We start from the raw sequence: 24,026 nt of genomic DNA, 5'->3' as shown, positions 1-24,026 counted from the left end.
ACCTCCTTCTAACTCTCCCTGACTCCTTCATGAGGAATCAAGGGATCCTTGGGATTTCTTTTTTCTTTTTTCTTTCTTTCTTTCTCTCTCTCTTTTTTTTTTTTTTTTTTTTTTTTTTTTTTTTTTTTTTTTTTTTTTTGAGATGGTCTCTCGCTCTGTCACGCAGGCTGGAGTGCAGTGGCATGACCTCAACTCACTGCAAGCTCTGCCTCCTGGGCTCACGCCATTCTCCTGCCTCAGCCTCCCAAGTAGCTTGGACTACAGGAGCCCGCCACCATGCCCAGCTAATTTTTTGTATTTTTAGTAGAGGTGGGGTTTCACTGTGTTAGACAGGATGGTCTCAATCTCCTGACCTCATGATCCGCCCGCCTCAGCCTCCAAAAGTGCTGGGATTACAGGCTTGAGCCACCGCGCCCAGCTGCTCTTTGGGATTTCAAACTCTTTCAAATTGCTTTTCTTTTTCAGTGCCTTCTCTTCCAAGCAGCCACAACCCTCAGACATACAACCAATAGCACGATGCTTGTTATCAACTTGAGGCCATCTTGACAAGGTTTCTGTCATCTTCTGTTGAATTGCTACTTTCCCTCTTGAATCTTTTCTTCCTGGTTTATCTGTGATGAGTCACCTTGAGATGATAATGTAGACAGACATGGAAAGAGAGTTGTAGAAAAGGCGAATCAAGAAAAATGGAAACTGGAATGGGAAAAGGAAAGAGGAAAGATGAGACGGAAAATAAAATGCCAACAAGAAAGAAAAGAGGGAAGGGAGGCTGTGAGCCCCCAAGGGTAGGGCTTGACTTTATTCATCTTGGCCTCTTCAGTGGTTGGCATAGGCCCACAGATGGTGAAGAAGAAAGGGAGGGAGAGAATGATTCTAAAAGTCTGGGTGTGACCCAAGGTAAATCTTGGAGAAGCCCAAAACTGGATGTCCTTGTTTTAAAGGGTCTGGGGACCATGGCCCCTGGATAGGAGATGTTGAGATTTCTTGTTTTTCTAAATTTTCCTTGCAAAGTTTGGAAGGGCCCTACTAAAGCGAACTCAGGCAGGAGATCAGGTGAGTGGTGGCTGGTGGCCTGGCCCAGCTCCGGGATGGCTCGCCCTGTGACAGCAGATCCTCTCTGCAATTTCTCTTCTGCCACTTCCCAACTGCTGAGCCAATAATTTTATAACCCAGGAGGAGGACATTTCTGAAAATGTAATGACACACTTCACCTTCCAATGAAGCTAGCCCACAGCCTTTTTGTTTCTTTATGGTTTCTTGAAATAAGAATAATTCTGTAAGGATGACTCTTTGTCACAACACAGAGGGAGAGGAGGAAAATAAATCTGAGCTTTGAACCAGACAGAAAAGACTTCGAAGGAGTCCATGTAAACAATGATTCCCTGATGTAAACCAAAGCCAGCTTCTGCATCCTCTGCTCTCCTGCACTCCATCCACCTGCCAGAGGTGGGGTGAGGCCCGGGGAGGAGAGTGAGGCTGAAGAGCTAGCTACCCCTTAACCAGCTGGGTGACTTCTCTGTGCTGTAGTTTCCTCAGCTTCAGAATGGGAATGTTGCCGGGGGCGGTGGCTCACATCTGTAATCCCAACACTTTGGGAGACCAAGATGGGCAAATCACCTAAGGCCAGAAGTTCAAGACCAGCCTGGCCAACATGGCAAAACCCCATCTCTACTAAAAATACAAAATTTAGTTGGGCACGGCAATGCATGCCTGTAATCCCTGCTACTCAGGAGGCTGCGGCAGGAGAATCTCTTGAGTCCAGGAGGCAGACGTTGCAGTGAGCTGAGATGATGCCACTGCACTTCAGCCTGGGCAACAGAGCAAGACTCCATCTCAAAAAAAAAAAAAAAAAAATTGGAATGCTGTCTCTGCCTCAGGGTTGAGAAGACTAGGTCAAAGTCAGGGACACCCGTTGCGCAATCCCTGGTACATAATAAACTCCCCCCAAAATACTCATTCATACATCCATTTATTTGTTTATTCATATAAAGTGCTTTGAAGGGAGAGGCGCGCATGTCCCATTGCTTATTTCTTGGTTGGGCATCCTGTTCTCTATCCCCATATTATCTGTTTTCCATCATCTTAAAGACTGGTGATCACCTGATAAGATAATCCAGGGGTTCCCAAAGCTGGCCACAAAACAGAATCACCTGTGAAAGGTCAAAAAGAATGCAGCTATCTCAGTCAAGTCCAAGAATTACAAAGACAGACCCTGTAGAGGTGATGCCTGGTAGTCCATATTTTCAAAATTCCCAGGTGAGTCTAATGCCTAGCCAGGTGCTGGAATCACTGACTTAATTTTTTCTAAGAGGTCTGTGAGTTCCCATGGATCCACAGGTTAACTCCGTTCCAGGCTTATACTGAGAGTGGCCCTCGGTGCCTGAATCCAAAGAGGGATAACCAATGGCAAGAAGTTAAGGATCCCGGAAAGCAGGTAGGGGCAACCTGACTGGGGGACAATGCTGTGCTTGTCAACCATGTAGGCATCTAACCATCTGTCCGTACTTAGGACCACTTTAAGTAGAGTTCTCTGGACAAGTGAGGCAAGAAGGGAGGGGACTTGGAAAGTCAGAAAGGAGGAACAGGGATGAACCTGTTGAGGATGACTCTGCCACAAGCTCCATGAGGGCAGGGACTTGTCTGTCCCTCCAGATCCCACCTCAGGCCCAGCCTTCATCATGGAAGGCAGCATAGAAATAATGCACATGAGCGCCGGCACCATGCGCAGCCCTCCCTGTGAACCCCAGCCCTTTTTCACCTGAGTGACACCTATTCATTGTGCAAGCCTCTGTCCAGGAGTTTCCCACTCCAGGAAGGCTCCCCAGACAGCAGAGCAGGAACCCTTCCTCTGTGCCCTGCCACACCTGAACGCCCCTCTTGCGGCATGTCCTCCACACTAAATTGATCGGGTACAGGTCTCCCTGCCCTCAGTGGGCTAGGCGTGAGGCTGTGCTTCATTCATCTTTATGCTCACAGAGCCCAGCACATTGCAAGTGCTCCTTAATCACTTCTTTGAACGGAACCTGTCCAAGTCCCTCATTTTACAGATGAGGAAACTGAGGCTCAGAGATGGCAGGTGACTCACCGTGGGTCGCTTAACCCATCTGGGGATAGATTAGAGATAGCCACGCACGTGTCAACAGGCCCATGAACAAGAAAAGAGTATCTGTCCTTTTAAGTCCAGGCCATCTCCTTTTTCTATGTTACCCAAATCCCTGTGGCTGGTGGACACAGCTGGAAGAATGAGGATATCAGTTGTGCCTCATCCTCTGCCTGACTGCATGATTTGGGGCCAATCATGACATTCTCTGGGCCTTGCTTTCTTCCCCAGTCCAGTGGGAATATCTTCCTTGCTGGACCACCTGCCTGGCTGTAGTTTGCTGGAGACAGTTGGGTGTGTACACCTCACTGGCCATATTTAAAGAGTCACCATCCTATTCATGAGCCAAAGCAAGCACACCGCCCGGATCAGAGAGCAGGAAATGCTTAGGCCCGTTTCCTTCCTACCACGCAATGGTTGAGAAGCTGTCAGACTCACACATACCAGAAATTAAAGCTGTACGTTCTGCTGAGAAACATCTGTCCAAACTATTGCTGTGTTTATGTTTCATTTTTGGAGGAGAAATCTGCTATAAAGTGGAAAGAAAAAAACCTCTGAGCATGACTTGGAAAAATAAGCAAGGGTTTGTCAGGCATCTTGCAAAGAGAAGGGCGAGGGGTTACACTGCATGTCCAGCCTCTCTGGGGGGAGAACAGACCACAGCCACCTTCCTGAGAGAGCTGAGCCAAGAACTTACCAAGCCTTGTTGTCCACCTGCGGACGGGACCCAGAAGAGCGCGGCCCAGCTGTGCTGCCAGATACACCCCAAGAAGCAAAGTGAAGACTCAGCTTGTCTTTGCAAAATGAGCAGCTTCCTCCATCATGTATTCACTCAGCAAACAGTGGTTGAGCCTTGACTGTGTCCAAGGGATTTGACCAGCACTGGGGGAGGATTTGAAAATGCATCAGGGTTTCTCTCTCTCTCTCTGCCATCTATAGGCAAATTATCTAGAGGAGAGAAAAGACACAAACAATAAAGGTATAGACAAAGCTTCATAGGAATTGAAAGAGCTTTCAGCTAAGAGACCAAGGAAGGCTTCCTGGAGGAAGAGGCACTGAAGGGTGGATGGAAGGGGGATAGACTGAGAGTTTGAGATGAGGAGTTTGCTCATGCAGAGGTGGAAAGGAGAGAATGCAGGCAATGTTGAGAAACAGACGGATGAGTAGCCGCGTGTGACTGGCATTGGGGTGTGAGATGGGGAGGGGTGCTGAGAGGTTGACACTCAAATGTCAGACACTCTAAATGGCACAAGTTGGCTACTTTTATTCCACATAGTCAGTGGCAGAGGTTCTCATTTTCCCTCCAAATGGGTTGAGAACTTCCTTTGCAGTCACCTTCCCTCACTCTTCCCTCTTCTCTTCTAAGAACTTCTGCAACTTAGGAAAGAATCGCTGTTTGGATGTCAGCTGAGATGGACCTAAAAGTTGTCAAGTGCAAACCAGAGACCCAAATGTCGACTATGAAGTTGACGTTTGTGATAATGCTTGTCAACAGGTGTGTGCCCAAGCCGAGAGGGGCCACCTCTACGTCCAGCCATCAGGATAGCATGTGGGCTTTGTATTTACTGACTTCATGACTACCCATAGCTACTTACACATGGAGGCCTTTTATTTATTACTATTGATAAAAGATATGCAATAGAAATTTTTTTACTTTTTATTTTTTAGAGACAGGGTCTCTCTCTGTCACCCAGGCTGCAGTGCAGTGGCATGATCATAGTTCACTGCAGCCTTGACCTCCTGGACTCAAGTGACCCTCTTGCCTCAGCCTCTTGAGTAGCTGGGACTACAGGCACATGCCACCATACCCAGATAATTTTTTATTTTTTATAGATGGGGTCTTGATATGTTGCCCAAGCTGGTCTTGAACTCCTGATCTCAACTGATGCTCCTGCCTCAGCTTCCCTAGTAGCTGGGATTATAGACACGTGCCACCATGCCCAGCTTCAAGAAAAATTGTCCACAGTACCTGAATGTCTATCAATAGAAAGAGGAATGAAACTGTTTATTTCAGTATCCCTAAACAGGAGAATGGTTAAAAAGTGTAACACTGTGCAACCACTATAAAGAAGGAGGCAAAACTATATTATCTATCTATACCAGGCCCACCCTGAGGCAAGAAAGTAAACAGAGGCTCTGGTCCATGACCTGCCATCTTTTCTTCCCACCTCAGGTTCTCTCTCAATAATTGGGGGGCATTACACATGTAGACACTCCAGCCTGCACACCCAAGCTCTCTCTACAGCCCTGCAAATGGCCACTCCTTGGCTACTACCATCAGAGGTATGCTTCTCTATCAGAAAGACAGGTCTAGAGGAGAGGCCTGCACAGGCCCTGGACTCAGGCCCAGGCTATTTGGGCAGGAGATTCCAGCATCCCAACCACCCAGAGTAGGAGGACAGTGGCTCTAGGTGTCCTGTCCTTTTGACCCCTAGGACTCCTCATCCCGTAGGAAGGGGCACAGAAGAGAAGGGCTGGAGCAGAACCAAGAGCAGGGGCCCTAGTCACACAGCCTAAGGGGGGCATTGATAGATATTAACACAGAAATATGTCCACGTACAAAATAATTAAATGGAAAAAGCCTGTTACAGAACCACGTATGTAGAATGATTCCAGTTTTTAAAATGTGGATGTCCTCTAGATTGTCTGCATCCCTGCTGCTATAGTAGTTTTCCATAGAAGGCTGGATTGAGAAGGGGAGGGAGAAGGCTTTCAGTTTTACTTTGGGCCGGGCACAGTGGCTCACGCCTGTAATCTCAGCACTTTGGGAGGCTGAGGCGGGCAGATCAGCTGAGGTGAGGAGTTCGAGACCAGCCTGGCCAACATGGTGAAACCCTGTCTCTACTAATAATACAAAAATTAGCCAGCATTGTGGCTCATGCCTATAATTCCAGCTACTAGGGAGGCTGAGGCAGGAGAATTGCTTGAACCCAGGGGGTTGGAGGTTGCAGTGAGCTGAGATCCCTCCACTGCACTCCAGCCTGGGCAACAGAGGGAGACTCTGTCTCAAAAAACAAACCAAAACAAAAATATTACTTTGCACAGTTTTGCAACATGAACACTAGATAACAAATGTGTATTACCTTTAATTAAAAAATCAGTTTTTAAATACGTTAATACTTTTTTGAACCAATTAAAGTATAATTTATTACATATTTTCTTATGACCAAAAGAAATAAAACAAATTTTTCAAAAATAAATAGATAAAATCAATCTGGGTGAGCCAGATGGTCGGAGATGGCTGTGGTCATGATCCCCAGACACAGTGGAAGTTCCCAGGGTAGAAGTGCTGCTTCACTTGGCCAGAGGGCCTCCTACCTGCTTCCTTAGCAGATCCTTCAAACAGGGTTTCCCATCCTGCCTCTACACCCCGGAGGATCTGCAGATTCTTGGGCCGTGTCCCAGACTGGCTGAGTCAGAACTTTCTGGAGGTGGGATTCAGGAACCTGCATTTGCACCTCCCCTGGCGATCCTGATAACCAGCAAGGGCGGAAACCACTGCCCCTTAAAACCCTGAAGGGTGAGCAGCCCAGGTATAATATTCAGTCCCTTTGGGTAAGTGAGAACACTGAGGCCCAAGGCAGTTAATGACCTTGGCTTCCCCTGCCAGAGCTTGCTCTATTCGCCCAGCTGGGTCAACCCATATTGGAAGACAAAAGCAAGCAGCTGGCAGCCAGTGGTCCCAAGCTGCAGGCTACTGGGTCACAGGCATCCCACTAAGCCAGGTGATTCACCCGTTCATACAAAAACTGCATTCCAGGATCCACTCTGTGCCAGATGCTGTTCTGGGTGCTGGGGTATTTGTGGCTGCCCACTTGACCAGCAAGATCCTAGCTCCCTTGGGGCTTAAATCCTATAGGGAAATAAGGACAATGAAAAAAGTCATACAAAGAAGCCAACATCGGACACTGCAAAGCACTTGAGGAATGCGAGGCAGGTTGGTGAGACAGAGAGTGACAGGTCTTCAGGAAAGGCCACTTTGGGGAGCTGGCCTTGGAGATGAGCCCTAGATGATGGCGGAGAGGACCCGCCTGTGCACAGTGTTTATAGCAGCCCAGGTAAAAAAAGAGAGGAGATCAATGAGGTGATACAGAGCCTCAGAAGGCACGGTGAAGAGGGTGGATTTTGTTGGCATGGATCTGGGGCTTTGAGCCCAGTGAGAGTCGCCATGCCTCTGTTTCCCCCATATAAACACTTCTCATGCTTCTCAAACTTAAGCATGCATCAGTGTCTCCTAGAGGGCTTGTGAAAACACAAACGCTGGACCCCACCCCCAGTTTGAGCCTCTGTTGATGGTCTGGGGGAGGGTCCAGGGAGAATTCTCTTTCTCAAGGGAGGGTCAGTCATTTTATTCCGTTCTGCCGTTCGACTGATTGGATGAAGCCCATCCACATTAGAAAGGGCGATTTGCTTTCCTCAGCCTAAGTGTTAATCTCATGCAAAAAACTCCCTCACAGAAACACCCAGAATGATGTTTGGCCGTCTATCTAGGCACCCCGTGGCCCAGTCAAGTTGACACATAAAATTAATCATCATGTATATGTCCCTGTTTAAAATGCACACAAAGGTCTCCAGTGTCTGATAGGACTTTATGGAGGGAGAATAAGGGGCTCTCATTTCCCCAGCCCCCACGAGGCCAGGCCTCACCAGATGTGCACGCCCAGGTGAACCACAAGCCCCTGCAGTCAGCCCAGGAAGACCTGAAGGTGCTAACTTCTCCCCTTGGGCAGATCCTGGGCCAGATTCTCCATCTACACCCAACCCCCAGTTAGGGCAGCCCCGGGCCCCCACCGGGCAGGCATTTGGACTTGCTGCGCTCAGCGCTTCCCCAGCCCCATCTTGAACCCATTAGCCACCAAACTCACAGGGGCTGGAGGAGATTCCATTTTCCATGGAGAGAGAGGGAGAGAAAGGCCTCACTAAAGGAATAATCTCCCTTTGTTCCCTCGAGCTCTCTCTCGGCTCCTCCAGTGAAACCCCTCCCTGATGCCCCTATCTAATTTCAGAAAAGGAACATGAAACCAGGAGAAAAAAGAGACAGAGGGCCCGTGTGGGTTTAAGGGGGCGGGGGCTGTGCTGAGAGAAAGGAACAGGTGAAGAAGGGAATGGGGTGAGAGAGGAGAGAGGTGAGAGGCCCCTGTGGGGACAGGCCCTGCTGGCCTTAGAGAGGGCAGACCTCGCTCCTCTCTGGGCACTGAGCTTTGCAGTTCTTCACAATGGGAAAAAGAGCACAGGACGTGGAATCCTGGCTGTGAAACTGATCAGTGTCTCTCTACAGGCTCATCACACCTACATTCTGAGCCTCAGACACAAACTGCTCTGCCAGCCCCAAAGCTGTCCTGGAGATCAAAATCAAGTGCAATTAAATTGCATTGAAAGTGATTCATTCAAATGAAAAGGATAACCAATGATAATTGGATTTCCCGGGATGTGAGGTTGAGGCTTTGCAGAGGGAGGCCATGAGGCCCGTCAGGGAGGGGATTGAACCCACATTCTTCCCTTCCTAGGCAGTCCATGCCAGCCTCTGGTCCTAGGACCTCCTCCAGAGGCAGGCCCATCCTTGGAGGTTCCTTCTTCCTTCCCCTAGCATCCAGTGAACTCAATTCATGCCCTTGGGCTCATTTCATCTGCTAGGGAACTAAGCTGCTCCCGCCTGCCTCAGCAGACACAACCCCTGTAAAAGTCTGACAGGGCCTAGAGCCCCAGCCCTTGCCTCTGGGCTTTCTGCCCTCCATGGCTTGGGAGAAGCACTACCCTGGGAGTCAGGACACCATGTACTAGTCTAGTTCTGCCACTGCCTGTTCTGAGGCCTCAGACACAGCACTTCTCATCCTGGCCTTGGATCCCACATTTGAGGCTGGCCCAAGGAACCTGCATGTTTCCTCCCAGCTCTGATGATCTCTAGGCCTGTTACCAGGTAACCAGAAACATCTGGAATGCCGTGTTCCCTGTCTAAGCAACTGTTGTAAGTGGGATGCACGTAGGACAAAAGGGTTTCTGTTCCCACAAGTCTGGGCCAGGGGAAAGTTGTATGCATTCACTTAAACAACAAGAGAGAAATAATATACATGGTGCTGGCGATTCCACCCACCCCTCCCTCAGTAAGTCCAGGCCCCAGGTGGAGCATGAGCTAGGGGATATGAATCTGCTCCTCCCTCGTTGGTCTTGGTTGCCATGTTTTTCTTATAGCATAATAACATATGGAATTTCTAAGAGTAATTTTAACTATGTGCACGTTTTTGCCTTGTACACTGTAAACATTAGGATGTTTTCAGTTATAAGTACCTAAAACCTCATAGACTTACTATGCAGTAAAAGGTAGTCGTTGTGCCTATGTCTGAAAAGTCTAGAGGTAGTAGGCTTCAGGTACCGTTTGATCCAGGGGTTCTCAGCATCAGCAGGACTTCAGCTCCTTCTCTTTATGCTTCTCTCAGCTCTCCCGCTGTCAATGCATCAGCTCATACCCCTCATCATCACAAGGTGACTCCCAGCAGTTCCAGGCCTTGCATTCACTCACTATGGCATCCAGAGAAAAGAGACCACCCTGATCCCTGCATCCCAAGCACAAGTCTTGAGATTCACTTTGATTGGGGAGATTTAAGTCTTTGGCCCACCCTGACTCAATCACTGCAGCTGGGGGATAAACTGTCCTAACATGAGCTATGTGCTGCATCCCTGCGACTGGGAATACAGTCAGATTCCCTGGATCCTCAAACAGAAATGAGTACTGTTGAGAAGGAGGAAATGGAAATCAGGGAAGCAGTCAACATTGACTTTAGCACGGAAGCTGGGTCACTCCATTGAACTCCTATGCATGGAAAGTACTCGATTTCTCAGCAACCCTCTTTCCAAGGACTGAATTCGGGGGCTTCTCTTAGGTCTGAGGCAAAGCCAAAAGCTCCCACAGTTGCTCCTGCTGCAGACTGTCTTACAGAAGGTTAGGTCGGTCACTGGGCACCTCTTTGCCAAGTGCCTTCAGGATCACCCTACGCTGGTGCAGCAGGGCAATCCAGGACACCTCAGACCTCAGGGAATCATGACATTACAACATTGGCCACACCAGACAGCAGGGATTACATGCCAGTTTATATGAGAAAGGGCAGGGTAATCACCGAGGGCTTCCTGGAGCAGGTGGGAATTTATGCTGGATTTTAAAGGGATGGTCTCCAGGGTGGGATACACACACCACAGGGACTGTGCTGGACTATATACTGGAGTACAGAAATAAAATAATGTGAGTTCTATTTAGGTTAATATTTTATTTGAAAAAATAGAATTACTAACATTTAATATATAGTTAATTAAATTTGGACAGTTTATGCTGGTATAATTTACACATACACTTACACATAATTAGGGGTACATGTCATCTTTTTTCTCACAGGAGATTGAAGTTTAAAAGTTTAGAGACCAAAACTGCCTGGAAGAATGGAGCTGAGGATAAGCAGAATTCAGGATGAGTCCCCAAAGGGCCTTGTTGGAGAGAGTGTGAGGTAGAGTCAGGTGGGAGGGCGCTGGAGTCAGGGGGCCTTTGTCTTAGCCTGGGTCCGGCAAGGAGCCAAGGAGCCCAGCACAGAGCAGGGCCACGTCCAGCCTTCCACAGTGGCAATCTCCACAGTGAGCATCCTCTCTCGGCAAGCCCCTTCTTAGAGGTTGGTCACCAGGGAAAGGGTCCTACAGGGCTGTGGCTGGAATGCCTCGTGCCCATTTTCCCATCCACCAAAGCCCTGCTCCCTGCGCCTCTGCAGGAAGAATGCTGAAAGCCCGCAGCCAGTGACTCACAGCACACAGCCCATGGAAAGGGCCGGATGCTCGCAACGACCTTTGGGGTTTGCCGTGCCGTCTAGTGCCCATGCCAGGAGGTATAGGGTATCAAGCCCCCGAGAGGCGCAGCAGGCCCTGAGGCTGCAGATGGCTATATAAGGCTGAGGCCACAGGGGGTGGCAGGGGCTGCCAGACCCCAGGCAATTTGGCTGGTCTCAGTGGTGACGTGAACATTTTCCCTGCGCTTCGGCAGTTATCCCCTCAAACTGAGACTGAATCATATCCTCAAAACCTCAAGCCCAACAGGCACACGCAATGCCCAGACTCAAGAATAAAGAGAAGGGCTGACCCAGGCCCTCCTTTCATGGCAAAGAAACATTTGAGACAATGCAGAGGAAGCAGTCCCAGGAGAACTCCAGTCCTGGCCCTGCCACAAACCAACTCTGAGGCTGGGTCAGCTCCCCTCCTGGGGCCTCAGTTTCTGCATCTGTATTATGGGGACAGTAAGCGCTGCCCTCCTACCTCGTGAAGTACTATGGACTCCCAGAGAAATGAGGTCTGGGAGAGTGGAGATGGGACCCAGGGAATGGCCTTTGTTCTTTGAAAAGGACAAAACTGGTCTCATTGCAAATTCGAGGTCTCAGTGACTTAGTGAATTTATTGCCAGATTGTCCCATCTCAGCCATTGCCAGGACACATGACTTCTGGGAAGTCACCAGTCTTTGCACGTAGCTTGCCTAGATATGGCCCCTTCTGTTTCTTGTTGCCTTTTTTTTTTTTTTTTTTTTTTTTTTTTTTTTTTTTTGAGATGGAGTCTTGCTCTGTCACCCAGCTGGAGTACAATGGCATGATCTCTGCTCAGTGCAATCTCCTTCTCTTGGGTTCAATCGATTCTCCTGCCTCAGCCTCCCAAGTAACTGGGATTACAGATGCCCACCCTCCCAAAGTACTGGAAGTACAGGCGTGAGCCACTGCACCCAGCTGGCCATGGCTTTTCTAATCTAGAACATGCTGCACCTGATTCTCCCAGAGGTATCCTGAGAGGTGCACCTCTATCCAGCAAGAGTGCCCAGGAGGACCGTGTCCCTCAGGAAGACCTGGACATGTGTCAAGTTAACCTTGAAAATCGGAGCAGCCCCAGAGAAGTAAGCTTAGAGCCCAGGGTTCTCTTACTGACCTTTTTCTTCCTTTCTCTCACTTTCCCTCTCTCTCTCTCAAGGATGGAGCAGCCTTGACCACACAATCACTTGCAGAATTAAGTAGCCAAAAATCACCTCGTCTAGACAAACAGATTTTATGGGTCCAATTAATTCCTGCCAGTCAAAAATAGGCAGGCTTAATAAGGGGATATATATAGAATCTGCCAGCATCTGGCTCCCCAGGGGAGAAACCTCAGCTCTTATTTCACAGACGCTTAATTTCAAACAGAGTTCTGTTAACTCCCACTTCAGACCTGGCTTTCCTTCCTGACAGTGTCAAGGTGGACCGGGGCAGGGGGAGCAATGGACCACAAGAAGCCACTTAAGTCCCGTGCAGCCCGAGCCTCCCAGCCACCTCCTCCCAACCATCTAAGTCAGCTGGCGTGCGGTAGCTTCTTCTTTGGGCCATGTCACCAGGCAGTGGGAAGCTGCTGGAAGAGCAAGGTTAAAAAGCTCCGGAAAGTCCCCCCTGTCCCTGTGTGCCAGATCCCACCATCATCTGTTCTCTATCCCTTGGGATCGAAAGCCTTTCAGGGCTCTTGTGGGCTATGGTGTCCCCTCCCACAGAGTACCACTGTCCCTGGGGAGGGTTACTGTTCTTCGCCACTGTTAGTATATGGCCTGAGTAGAGAACTAGACCGGCACCCAAGGCCTAGAGGACCCCAGGTGTGCCAGAGTCACGTGCCTCAGACCCAGTGGGCAGGTCAGAATCCTGGGACACTCTGGCCCCCCGTGATGGAGCTGCTTTCTGGTGGGTGGGAGATGAGGCATAGAGGGCCCTGGGGAGCACAAAGGACAGGACCTGGGACCCTCCAGTCTGAGGTAGAACTCTCCCTAGCATCAAGGGGGGTGAGTCCACGGCCACACCTCCAAGGTCACAGGCTCTTCTTCCAGGGCACGGCTACTGGGGCTTGGCCGGGCCAGGAAGGAGTGGCTGCTCACTTTTCCCTAGATACATGTAAGTAAGTAAGTCAGGTGCGTTAGTTCCTTAGGGCCGCCATAACAGATGATCACAACCTGGGTGGCTTAAAACAACAGAAACGCATTCCCTCAGAGTCCTGAAGGGCGCAAGCCTGAATTGCAGCAGCACCAGGTCCACACTCCCTCCGCAAGCTCTAGGCGAGAATGCTTCCTTGGCCCTGGTGGCCCCAGACACTCCTTGGCTTGGGGCGGCATCGCTCCTAACTCTGCCTCTGTCTTCTCAGGTCTCTCTTCTCCCCATGCCTCTCCTCTGTGTTTCCTCTTCAGGACACTTGTCATCGAATTTAAGGCCCACCCAGATAATCCAGGATGATCTCAACTCAAGAACCTTAACTTAGTTACATCTGCAAAGACACTTTCTCCAAAGAAGGTTGCAAAGGCATAGGCTCAAGGCTCAAGCTGCACGGCAGCTTCCGCCCACTGGCTGCCTTGTCCACCCTGACCCACTCTGGGGCACCAGCTTAAAGGCTTCCCTATAAGATGAAGAATGAGGCCCCTTTCAGGTAATGACAGATGGTCAAGACTCTGTGGCTCCAGAAACATCATTCCTTTGTCAGAATGACTTCCCTTACCACTCTCTTGTCATTTGACAAACTCATATTCATCCCTTAAGACCCAGCTCAAACATTGTCCCCTCCTCCACCAGGGATTTGCCTCCATCCCATTTGTTGCGGAGCCCGTGTGGTCTTCATCTCTGTACCTAGGCACGGGCCTAGAATGGGCCACAGGTCCCATGACTTTATGCTGAAAGCCCAGGATTCCCCCCATAGGGAGACAGTGGTCCCAGCCTGAGGATCTGCATGTGTTCACACCTCCAGGGTTCCCTCCCACCCTGCGCACCCAGCTTCACCTCCACACTGCCCACCAGGCTCCATCCTCTGCCAGGAAGGAGTACCTCCCCCAATGTCTTCGCTCATCTTCTCTTCCTTCCCAGGCTGGTCGTGGGCGCCCCACTGGAAACCAATGGCCACCAGAAGACGGGAGACGTGTACAAGTGTCCAGTGATCCATGGGAACTGCACCAAACTCAACCTGGGTAACGTGGGCTGGCGGTCTCTTCACAATGAGGCCAACGGTTGTCTAACACAAGGCAGGCTCTGATGCACGCCCATGTCCACGGTCACACTGACTCCTTCCTGCTACCCCACGAGGTGACCCAGCTGATGTCACTGCCCCCACAATCCACATGAGGAAGCTGAGGCCAGGGAGAGGAGGCAACTTTCCCACAGCCACACAGCTTGCTAGGGGCCCACCAGGAATCAACACAGGCCCTAGCTGTCCCAGGCCATTCCTCTTTCTGACTCAGCCACTGCCCTTCAACTCAAAGTTTTCTCTCCCAGGAGAAAGAAAAAGGACTTCCTGTCTTTTCCCTGATTTTGAAATAATAACAACAATAGCTAACATTCAGATATCTTAGATAATGTTCGCCATGTGTGAGGCACATTTGGACTCATTTCATCTTCACAACACCCATATGGGATTTAACCATTTAACAGACGGGTAATGACAGCATACAGAGGTGAGGGGACCTGCCCAGGGTCACTCAGCTCACAAGGAGCAGGGCTTGGAGTCCAGTCCATACAGGCTATGGCATCCCTTTAACCACCATGCAACACTGCACTTCGGAAGCGCAAGCCTTTCCTCACTGAAGAACTTTCAGGCATATTCTGGAACAGGGAGATGCTGTAAACAGCCCCCAGCCTCCAAAGCCCTCCTAAAATCTACTCGTATGTGTTTGCATGCATGTGTGTGTCTGCTTATGTGTGTGCAAACATGTGTATCCACTAAGCACACACACCAGTCCACTAAAGTGCTCCCACTTGTCCTAAAGGTCAGACAGCAGCTGGACCATTGCTTGCTCTGCTCTCAGAAAGGAGAAAAAGTTCCATTTTGGCTGACAAGCTGCAATTCTAGGCTTTGCCCTGGAGGACTGACCTTCCCTAGGACCAGGACCCTGGGCCTTCCTCCTTCTAGGAGGGGGGCCCCCATCCCAGAGCAGTGGGGTGGGGCTCCCTGGGAGATGGCGGATGGGAAGGGCAGCAGGGTCTCATGGGAATGGCAGAGATAAGCTGATGGATGAAAAGTTCAGCATCCAAGAGAAAGCCCAAAGAACTCCGCAGGGCAGCCAGCTGTCTGTCACATGGTCCCGGAGGCTCCCGCTGTCCACATCTGCGTCAGCGCCATGGGTGGGAAGTTGAAAACCCAGCACAGCTGAGGCCCAAGCTTCAGTGAGGAAATTGTCTAAGGGAAGAGGGTGCTTGGTGGGTGGCGTATGGTTCCAGGTCATCAGCACCCTGAGAGCACAGGCTTCTGAAACTGGCCATGCTAGAGTCCCCTTCCAGCTGTACAGTTTCTTTGCTGTGTGTCCATGGGGAGTTCACATCCTCTCTCTGAGCCTCAGTTTACTCATGTGTAAAGCAAGGAGGCTGGACTCAACAACCCTTAGGATCCATTCTGGGTCTAATCTGTTCTGGAACTTTTAATGGGCAGCTAGCATGTTCCAAACACAGTACTAGTTATTAGGGATATGGCGGGAACAAGAGGCCAAGGAAGGGGAAGGTAATAGGGTAGGCCAATTAGGAAGCAGGATAATTTTAGGCAGGGATTAATGCTGTGCAATAAACCAGGCGCTGTAATAAGAGTGGCTAGGGGGGTGGTGGAAGTGGAGAGGGATTTCTACCTTAGCAAGGTGGTTGGGGAAGGCCTCTCTGAGCAGGTAGTTTTTGAGAAGGTTATAGGTGGGGGTGGAGCACTCCAGACAAAGGAGGAGCAAGTCTGCCCTGTTGGAGAAGATAAAGAAAAACCATGTGGTTGGGACAGAGGCAATGAGGTTGGGGGGTGGTGGAAGAGTGAGCTCTCTGCTCAGGGCCTCAGCCACCGAGAGAAGCTTCTGGTCCAGGGAGGGATGTGGATTCGTGAATCAATCTTTTTTTTTTCTTCTCTGTTGCAATGTGGACCCCATTTCTCTCTAGAGGGAGGAGGAGGCATAAAGCCATCAGACCCTGGAAAACATTTTTGAGCTGGGGCACAAGCCCAGGAGGCAGTGGGTAGCAAAGTGAGCTGGGACAGAGGAAAATTACTCTTCATTTGAGGTGTGGTTCTGTCTCTCCCACTGAGAAGAAAATGCATGGCAGAAAGAACATCTGTCAGTTTCGCCCCACAGTGGAAACTGCAAGGCTGGGAAACCTGAGTCCTGGGTTTTCCTACGGCCATTCCAGGCCCTGGGCAGCACGGTGCCAGGAATGTCCTTTCTTCTTTCTCCAGGGAAGGCTAAATGGGTATCAGTCATTCACACCTCAGTGGGAAAGACTCTACCACTGGCACTGTCCCTCCAACACCTGGATAAAGTCAGGGCTTTCAATGAGGGGTGGGGACTGGGGGAGGTGATGTGATTCTCAAAGCCAGGCCCTGTGTGGGGAGAGGCTTGGGCCCAGGACCCTCACCCATACCTGCCAAGGAAGGCGTGTCCACTCACAGAGGGGTAGGGTAAAGCAGGACTTGAACCTGAGTTTGTCTAACTCCAACACAGGGATCTTTCCTCCCCTGCCCCTCTGTCTCAACCAGCTGCCCAGTTTCACTGCAAACGTCAGTCCCAGGGGAGAGGGAGGAAAGAGCGAGGCAGGGTGGTGAGGGCCGAGTCCCTTACATAAATGGAGGGCAGAATTCTAGCCAGAAGGGGGCGAGGGTTACCCAGCCCAGTGGAGCATGGAGCTGCCCCTCTAGTTCCCACTGCCACCATGACGCCATTAGATGGGAAAAAAAATAGGACTCAGGATGAAACGTCACATGGTCTGGGCTGAAGATCTTGCTCTTTAATTTCCCAGCACGTAACCTTGCGGCAGTAACTAACCCTCTCTATACCTCGATGTTCTCATCTGTAAAATGGAAATGATGACCCCGGGTCTCCCAGGACCATGAGGGGTCCTGAAAGGGCAGGTGTGCGCGGTGCTTTGTAGATGATAAAGCATCTCAGAAACACCAGGGCTTTACTGTTACTTTCTCTCGTGCCTGTTTGGACAGACAAAAGAGAAATCAAGCCCAGTCATTCTTAGCACAGTCAAGAAGGTCAGATTTCAAAAGGAGCTTTTCTTCAAACTGAGGAAAACCAAAAAGGCGAAACAAGAAACACAGCAGCCCCCACCCTCCAGTCCACAAAACAGTCCGTGTCTGACAAGCTGGGCTCTGCCAGCGGCCCACCCCCAGACTCCCGCACCAGCTGGCCTTCCTGACCAGTGTGTCCCGGGAGCCAGGCCGACTCTTCACACTTCCAGTCACTGACACAGCGCCATGCAACCCATTCTTGCTTGAGGCTTCCTTAGAAATTATTCCTCCCATTGCTTGAGTCTGGGAGTTGGAGATTGCAGTGAGCTGTGATGGTGCCACTCCACTCTAGCCTGGGTGACACAGTGAGACCCTGCCTCAAAAAAAAAGAAAAGAAAAGTAAAGAAAAGGAAGGGGAGAGAAGAGAAAAGAAAAGAAAAAAGAAAAGAAATTACTCCTTCCCCAGGCAGGGAAGCCATCCAGAGCTGTTCACACTGCAGGTGAGGGCTGGCACACTCTAGCTCCCTAGCCTCTCCCACTCCTTCTTCCTGTACACGTGTGTGTGTGCGTGCACGCACACACACTAACACACTTCTAGGGAATTCAGACTCACTTCCCTTCTTTCAGTGGCCTCCAGGATGATCTGGTAAAACCTTAACTGATGCAATTTTTTTTATTCTAATCTGCCGCCGAGCCGACCCTCTCCCTACTCCCAGCAGGCTGGTAAACCGGCTCCTAAGCACCTCTCTTGGCAGCCACCTTCAGAATGGCGTTCCTGGGCAAGGTCTGGTAGCTCTGGAAGGCTCTTGTTGAGTTGACTGTCTATTACCCATGAGAGGGAACTCTCTCAGCTGTCACATGTTGGTTGTTCAGATGAGCAGAGAAGCGGGCATGGAAAGAGTTGGGCACAGGACTGGTTATGTGTGGATGGGGGTCGACTTGGAGGAAAGCGTGGCAGGGGAACTGCACAGAAGAAGCCAGCCCAGGTGGGATGCCGTGGCATGTTTGGGGGCACACGGGGGAGTGGGGCTCCAGTCGGATGGCTGGAGGAGGGAAAGCTGTGGGGCTAGGAGATGGAAGGCTCGGTGAGTGCTTACTGTGTGACCTTGGGCAGGTCGTTTGGCCTCTCTGAGACTCAGTTTTCTCATCTCACAGGTAGTTGTGAGGAAGTCCTGAAAGTACATCTGGGGAAGGCCTTTTGTAAACTCTGAGAGCCAGAGGTCCCCAGGGTCAGGGAGAATCGGGGAGGCACCACAGGTGACCAGACCAGCAGCAGGCTCTGGGCAGAGGGCAGGCAGGAGGGGGCTGCAAGCTGAGCTTCTCTCCCCACCCCAGGAAGGGTCACCCTGTCCAACGTGTCCGAGCGGAAGGACAACATGCGCCTCGGCCTTAGTCTCGCCACCAACCCCAAGGACAACAGCTTCCTGGTAAGAGCCACCTGCCACTGCTTGCGGTCAGGAGAGGTGGGGGTGGAGCTGGGGAGGGGTGGAGCATCTCCGTACACACCCTCATGTGCATACTGTACACCCACTCTCCCCCACTCCATCCAAGCTGCCTGGCCCTGCGCGCTCCAGGGAGCAGCTCCCCCACCAGCTCCCTGCTTACACCATTCTGGGTGGCAGGACCCTGGGTGTTTTGGCAGGGACAGTCCAGGCAGAAGACACAATTGAGCCCTGTTGTGTGCATACTCTGAGGAAGGGAGGAACAGCCAGAAAAGGCACAAGAAAAAATACAGATAGCCAACAAGTCTGATGGGGGACTGTCCCTTCCCTTGGGGAGCTAGTTGTCTGCGCTGGAGGTCAAATCTCTGCTCTAGGCTTGAAAAAAGAAGCAGGCTGCACCACATTCCCAAAGAAGACTTGGAAGGGATGCCTTAAATAAGTAAACACAGATTTACTACAGCCAAGGGAAGGGTTACACAGAGACAAGCCGTCTCAACTATCCAGGATTAGATGAAGAAGGCTGGAGGAGGTTTCTGTTTTGTTTTTAAAGAGACAGGCCTTCGCAAGGAAGAAAGAAAAGGGGACGTCTGGGTTGAGGTGGTAGAAACATTCATTCATTTAAACAACGATGTTTCTGAGCACTTACCATAGTATGTGCTAAGCCCAGTGCTGGGCACCAGGATTTGGCAGTGAATAGAGACCCTGCCCTGCTGGAGCTTACACTCTGCTGGAAAGAGGCGACAAGCAAATGAGTAATGTCTAACAGGACGCTGGGGGACAGACAGCAGCAGGCCCTGTTTACAGGTCTCTGTTCTGTGCCCAGGCAAGCACGTGTGGGTTCTGCACACAGTAGCGAGTGTGGGCGGCATGATGGATTGGCACTGCCTGCTCCTTGCCACCACCTTGGAGTGGTGCCTTGAGTGTGGGCAATGCTTGGGGTTCAAACAGGATCCTTCTGAGACTGATGGTTCAAGAGACCAGTTACAAGAGAGAATTTCAGAGAAAATTTACCCCAGAAAGCCCAGTACAAATTACTACCCATTTTTAGATGGGGGTGCTTGTGTCAGTCTTTGTTCTTGTCTATTTCTGCTGACAAATGAGACATCTGGGGCATGAATCACAAGACAAATTAGATCAGACAAATAAGACAAAAAGATAAGAAGATGACTGGGATGCAAGGGGACTTCAGTACATAGTGGCTCTGCCAGGGAAAGTCATGAGATGCCTTGATGTATATTTAGCCCACAGCCCTTCATTAGCCACGACCAGAGGCAAAGCAGGACCCCTGGCCCTATCCACACACATATCCATCAGGGGCTTTGTCTCTACTCCCTTTTCCCTCTCAGGCTCCTTATCACATTTCTTCTTCACAAGGTGGTATGAAGGTCTGAGAGGAATGGTGTGATATATTCTCTGGGGCCTCTGTGAGTAGGTTAATCCTTGGTTTATAGTCACCTATTCATTGAATCACTCATCAGTCCATTCCCCCCTCAACAATTCATTCCTCCATTCATCTATCCAACCATCCATGCATTCATCTACCTATCTGTCTATACATCCATCCACCCTCAATCTCCTATGCAATCATCCATCTTTCCATTTATTCCTTCCTGCATCCATCCATCAACCTCCATCATCTATCTATCATTCATCCACCCATCAATTCATCATCCATCCATCCATCAACCATTCATCATCCATCTGTCATTCATCCACTTATTCATTCATCATCCATTCATCCATCATCCATCCACTTATCCATTCATCCATCTATCCATCCACCCATTCATCCATCAACCATCTATCATCCATCCATTATAATTCATCCACCCATTCATACATCATCTATCCATCCATCATCCATCCACTTATCCATCCATCATCTATCCAGCCATCATTCATTCACCCATTCATCCATCATCTATTCACTATCCATCATCCATCCATTATCCATTCATCTATCTGTCCATCCATCCACATCTATCCATCATCCTTCCATCCATCTTCCATCCATTTATCCATCCATCCATTCATCATCCATCTATCCATCATTCATTCATCCATCCAACTACCATCGACTTATCCATCCATCATCTGTCTATCCATCCACTTATCCATCCACCCATCTGTCCATTCTTTATTCCCAACCCCCGCCCCCCCACTTCCAAACATTATGTACAGCAGCTTCAACAAAGTACACACATAAAACATAACCTTTAAGGTCTGGGCTTAAAAATAAAGTAATTAAAGAAAGGAATTGGAAGTAGAATACTTACTCCCCTAAACCAAAGGAAATTACAGCACAAAATTAGCTCTGGGTTTCCTGATAGCAATGGGAGCATAGAGAGCTGAGCTTTCATTTTTAATGACAATGACTGAGAAGAACTCATCACTCGGTCCTTCAATGGGGACTGACGTCACTGTTTTTGGTAGAACATTTCACAGAAAGAATACAGACATTCTTCTCTTCCCCTGCCCCAATAAGAGCCATGGCATGTTTTTGGGACCCAGTCCTAGAACTTTGCCCAGGAAGGCCTTTCAGGCGACCTCTCAGACAGAGGAGTTATTCTAGTGACCCTTGAAGGGTTCACACCCACGAATGAAAAGGCTTCCCCAGATCCCGTGTGATGGATGGGTGAGTGGGGTGGACAGGTAGCGTAAGGAAGTATCATATTCCTAAATGATGAGATGGAGAACGGAGCTTTGAAAAAACAATGAAAGAGACTCCAAGATTAGTTTTTCTCCATTAGACCTGAAACCAAAGGAACTAGTACACATTGCAGCAAGAGAGAGTTCAGTTAGACCCAAAGACGACCCCTCACCCCCTCACCCCTCAGATAGGAGAAGTCTGTCTTGGGTCATGGAAGAGGGGACTGGGCCTCAGGCCATTGGACCTGGATCTTCTCTGAGGCCCCTCGCTGACTAGGGGTCTGCACTGTCCTCCCCAGGCCTGCAGCCCCCTCTGGTCTCATGAGTGTGGGAGCTCCTACTACACCACAGGGATGTGTTCAAGAGTCAACTCCAACTTCAGGTTCTCCAAGACCGTGGCCCCAGCTCTCCAAAGTAAGTGGTTTCAAATCTGCAACCTCAAGCTGAGCAGTGGACGGTCCAGAGAGACTTGGGCTCTGAGCACCACAACCTGTGGCTAGAAAGCAGCATTTGGACTCTAGCCCTGCCCTGCCCCAGCTCTCCGAATAACCTGGAATGTATCACTCCACCTCTCTGGGCCTCTGTGGGAGTCATAATCCTGGCCTCCCTCTCCCAAGTGTGATAGTGAGGAGCAAATGAGCTAAGGTTTCAAAGACAGTCCCGGCTGTCCCAATCCCAGTCAAGGGAGGCTCACTGCAGAAACCCTGGGTATATAGGAGGTTACCTGGCGAGCACATGCAGCAGACAAGCTGTGTACTGCACAATTCTGGGGAAATTGTTCGCTTAGACTACCATGTGAATGGCGCCCCCTGATGTTGCACAGTGCAGTCGCCCTATAGGTGAAGGAACAGGGAGAACAGAAATCTCCTTGGTAATAGTTCCACCAGACCAGTGCTCCTGGACAGCAGGGAGTTCTGTCCAGCTCGTCCAGAGCCTCATGGAACGTAAAACCTCTTGTTCATTGCCCACCCGCCAAGAAAACCTGGGGAATTACCGCTCAGACCCTGCCTCCCACAAGCCCAGACTTCTTGGCTCTGAGCCTCACTGTTTCCTCTGCACTAAATACCATTGCCCAAGCGGCTGCTGCCTGTTTTATGGAGGGTTCGGGAATTGGCACCTCTGGCTTGCCGGCAGCCGCCCTCCAGACAACAGGGCCCAGTCAGAGGGGGCTGGGGAAGGGAGTAGGAGGAAGCATCAATCCAGTAGGGGCAGAAAGGTGGTCCTCCTGAGGGACAAGGAGACGTGGATTCTATTCACACAAAATGACAGAGGAAATGGCAGAGCCAGGGCACAGGAGGAGGCCTGAGGTCAGGGTACGTGAGGGGTCCACTGGGGAATGTCACCACCCCTAGAACTAGTCCCTCCAGGCCAAGAAGTGACCATCCTACGGTCCCTGAACCTCATGTGGTGGAGGCCTCCTCACCTGGCTGACCAGCAGCATTGCTCTGAAGCTTATCAAATGCAGATTCCAGGGCACCCCTACGTAGGTCCTAATTCAGTAGGAGTATGTGCATGCGTGTGTGCATGCGTGCATGTGAGTGTGTGTGTTTTTAAGCTCCCCAAAGGAGTGTTCAGTCATGTTTAGGAACCGTAGCCCTCAAACCAGTTTGCTCCCAAGGAGTCTTAAAAAGAAAAATTTGAAATTGTAATAAAGAAATCAGCAATAATAAATACATTCTAATAATAAAGCTGGCTTAAAAATAAACATAAAAATAACCTGTTAAAAGATTATGAACTCCTGCAAATCAAGGCATTTCTGTCTTGGTCACCCCCACTGCCGCCTGCACCATGCGGAGCTCCAGCACATAGCAGGCGCTCAGTCCACGTGTGTAGAGCCGAACTAAACCAGAAAAGGACAAACGTATGAGGCTCTGCCAGGCCAGGAGTGTCAGGTCATCACGTGCTGTACACAGTATGCAGATGGGACAAGAAGTGGCAGAGCATTCAAGTTGCCCAAATGCTTCTAAAATGCTCTGCTAAACACAAAGCCTGCAACAGGCGTCCCAACCCAAAGCCACCCCCACCTTCCTCTATCTGCTCAGCACTGACTTCAACATAGTGCCTCTTCGAAATGCAAGAATTACTGGAACAGTTAACACACAAAAGGTTCATGCAGCATTGTTATAAAGTAGATTTTATAGCAGTATAAAGACTCACCAATAAAAATGAGCAGATGCCCAGACGCAGAGTGTATGCAATATTTCAAAGTAACTCCAACAGCTGACAAACAGAAATAAATTACTTAGATTTTAAAAGAGGAGGGGTTTTTTTTTTTAACGTTTGTTATGGCCAATGTTTTCTTAATTTTCTTTGTTGATTTTCATTATTCCTTTTAATTTAGTTTGTTTGTTTGTTTGTTTTGTTTTGTTTTGTTTTTGAGGCAGAGTCTCACTCTGTCACCCAGGCTGGAGTGTAGTGGCCCGATCTTGACTCACTGCAACCTCTGCCTCCTGGGTTCAAGCAATTCTCATGTTTCAGCCTCCTGAGTAGCTGGGATTACAGGTGTGCACCTTGACTCCTGGCTAATTTTTGTGTTATTAGTAGAGAAGGAGTTTTGCCATGCTGGCAAGGCTGGTCTCAAACTCCTGACCTCAGGTAATCTACCCACTTCGGACTCCCAAAGTGCTAGGATTACAGATATGAGCCACCACTCCCAGCCTAATTTAGTATTAATATTACAAGAGCATAAAGCAACCTTTATATTCAGAGGCAGAGATAATGGCATGAGAGCTTGACCTGATGACATCAGTACCATATTAACTCAGTGGTCTCCTTAAAAAAAAAAAAAGTGAAACCATGATCAGCTCAGATTTCCTAAGCATTTGCTTTGTGCTTGGCCCTTTAGAAGCAT

At 49.8% G+C, this 24,026-nt stretch overlaps 1 protein-coding gene across 1 annotated transcript in view; it reads left to right on the top strand.

Moving 5' to 3' along the window:
• ITGA11 (integrin subunit alpha 11) overlaps positions 1–24,026 on the top strand; it is a 131,271-nt gene that overhangs the window by 51,622 nt on the left and 55,623 nt on the right. The window contains exons 3-5 of the mRNA XM_023220911.1: positions 13,979–14,079; positions 18,420–18,511; positions 21,475–21,589. Of these exons, the coding sequence (XP_023076679.1) occupies positions 13,979–14,079; positions 18,420–18,511; positions 21,475–21,589 (308 nt within the window). The remainder of the gene's footprint in view (positions 1–13,978; positions 14,080–18,419; positions 18,512–21,474; positions 21,590–24,026) is intronic.

Source organism: Piliocolobus tephrosceles, chromosome 6 (genome assembly GCF_002776525.5).
Source record: "Piliocolobus tephrosceles isolate RC106 chromosome 6, ASM277652v3, whole genome shotgun sequence".
In the NCBI taxonomy this organism is placed as follows: Eukaryota; Metazoa; Chordata; class Mammalia; order Primates; family Cercopithecidae; genus Piliocolobus; species Piliocolobus tephrosceles.
This window is presented reverse-complemented; position numbering and strand designations above follow the sequence as displayed.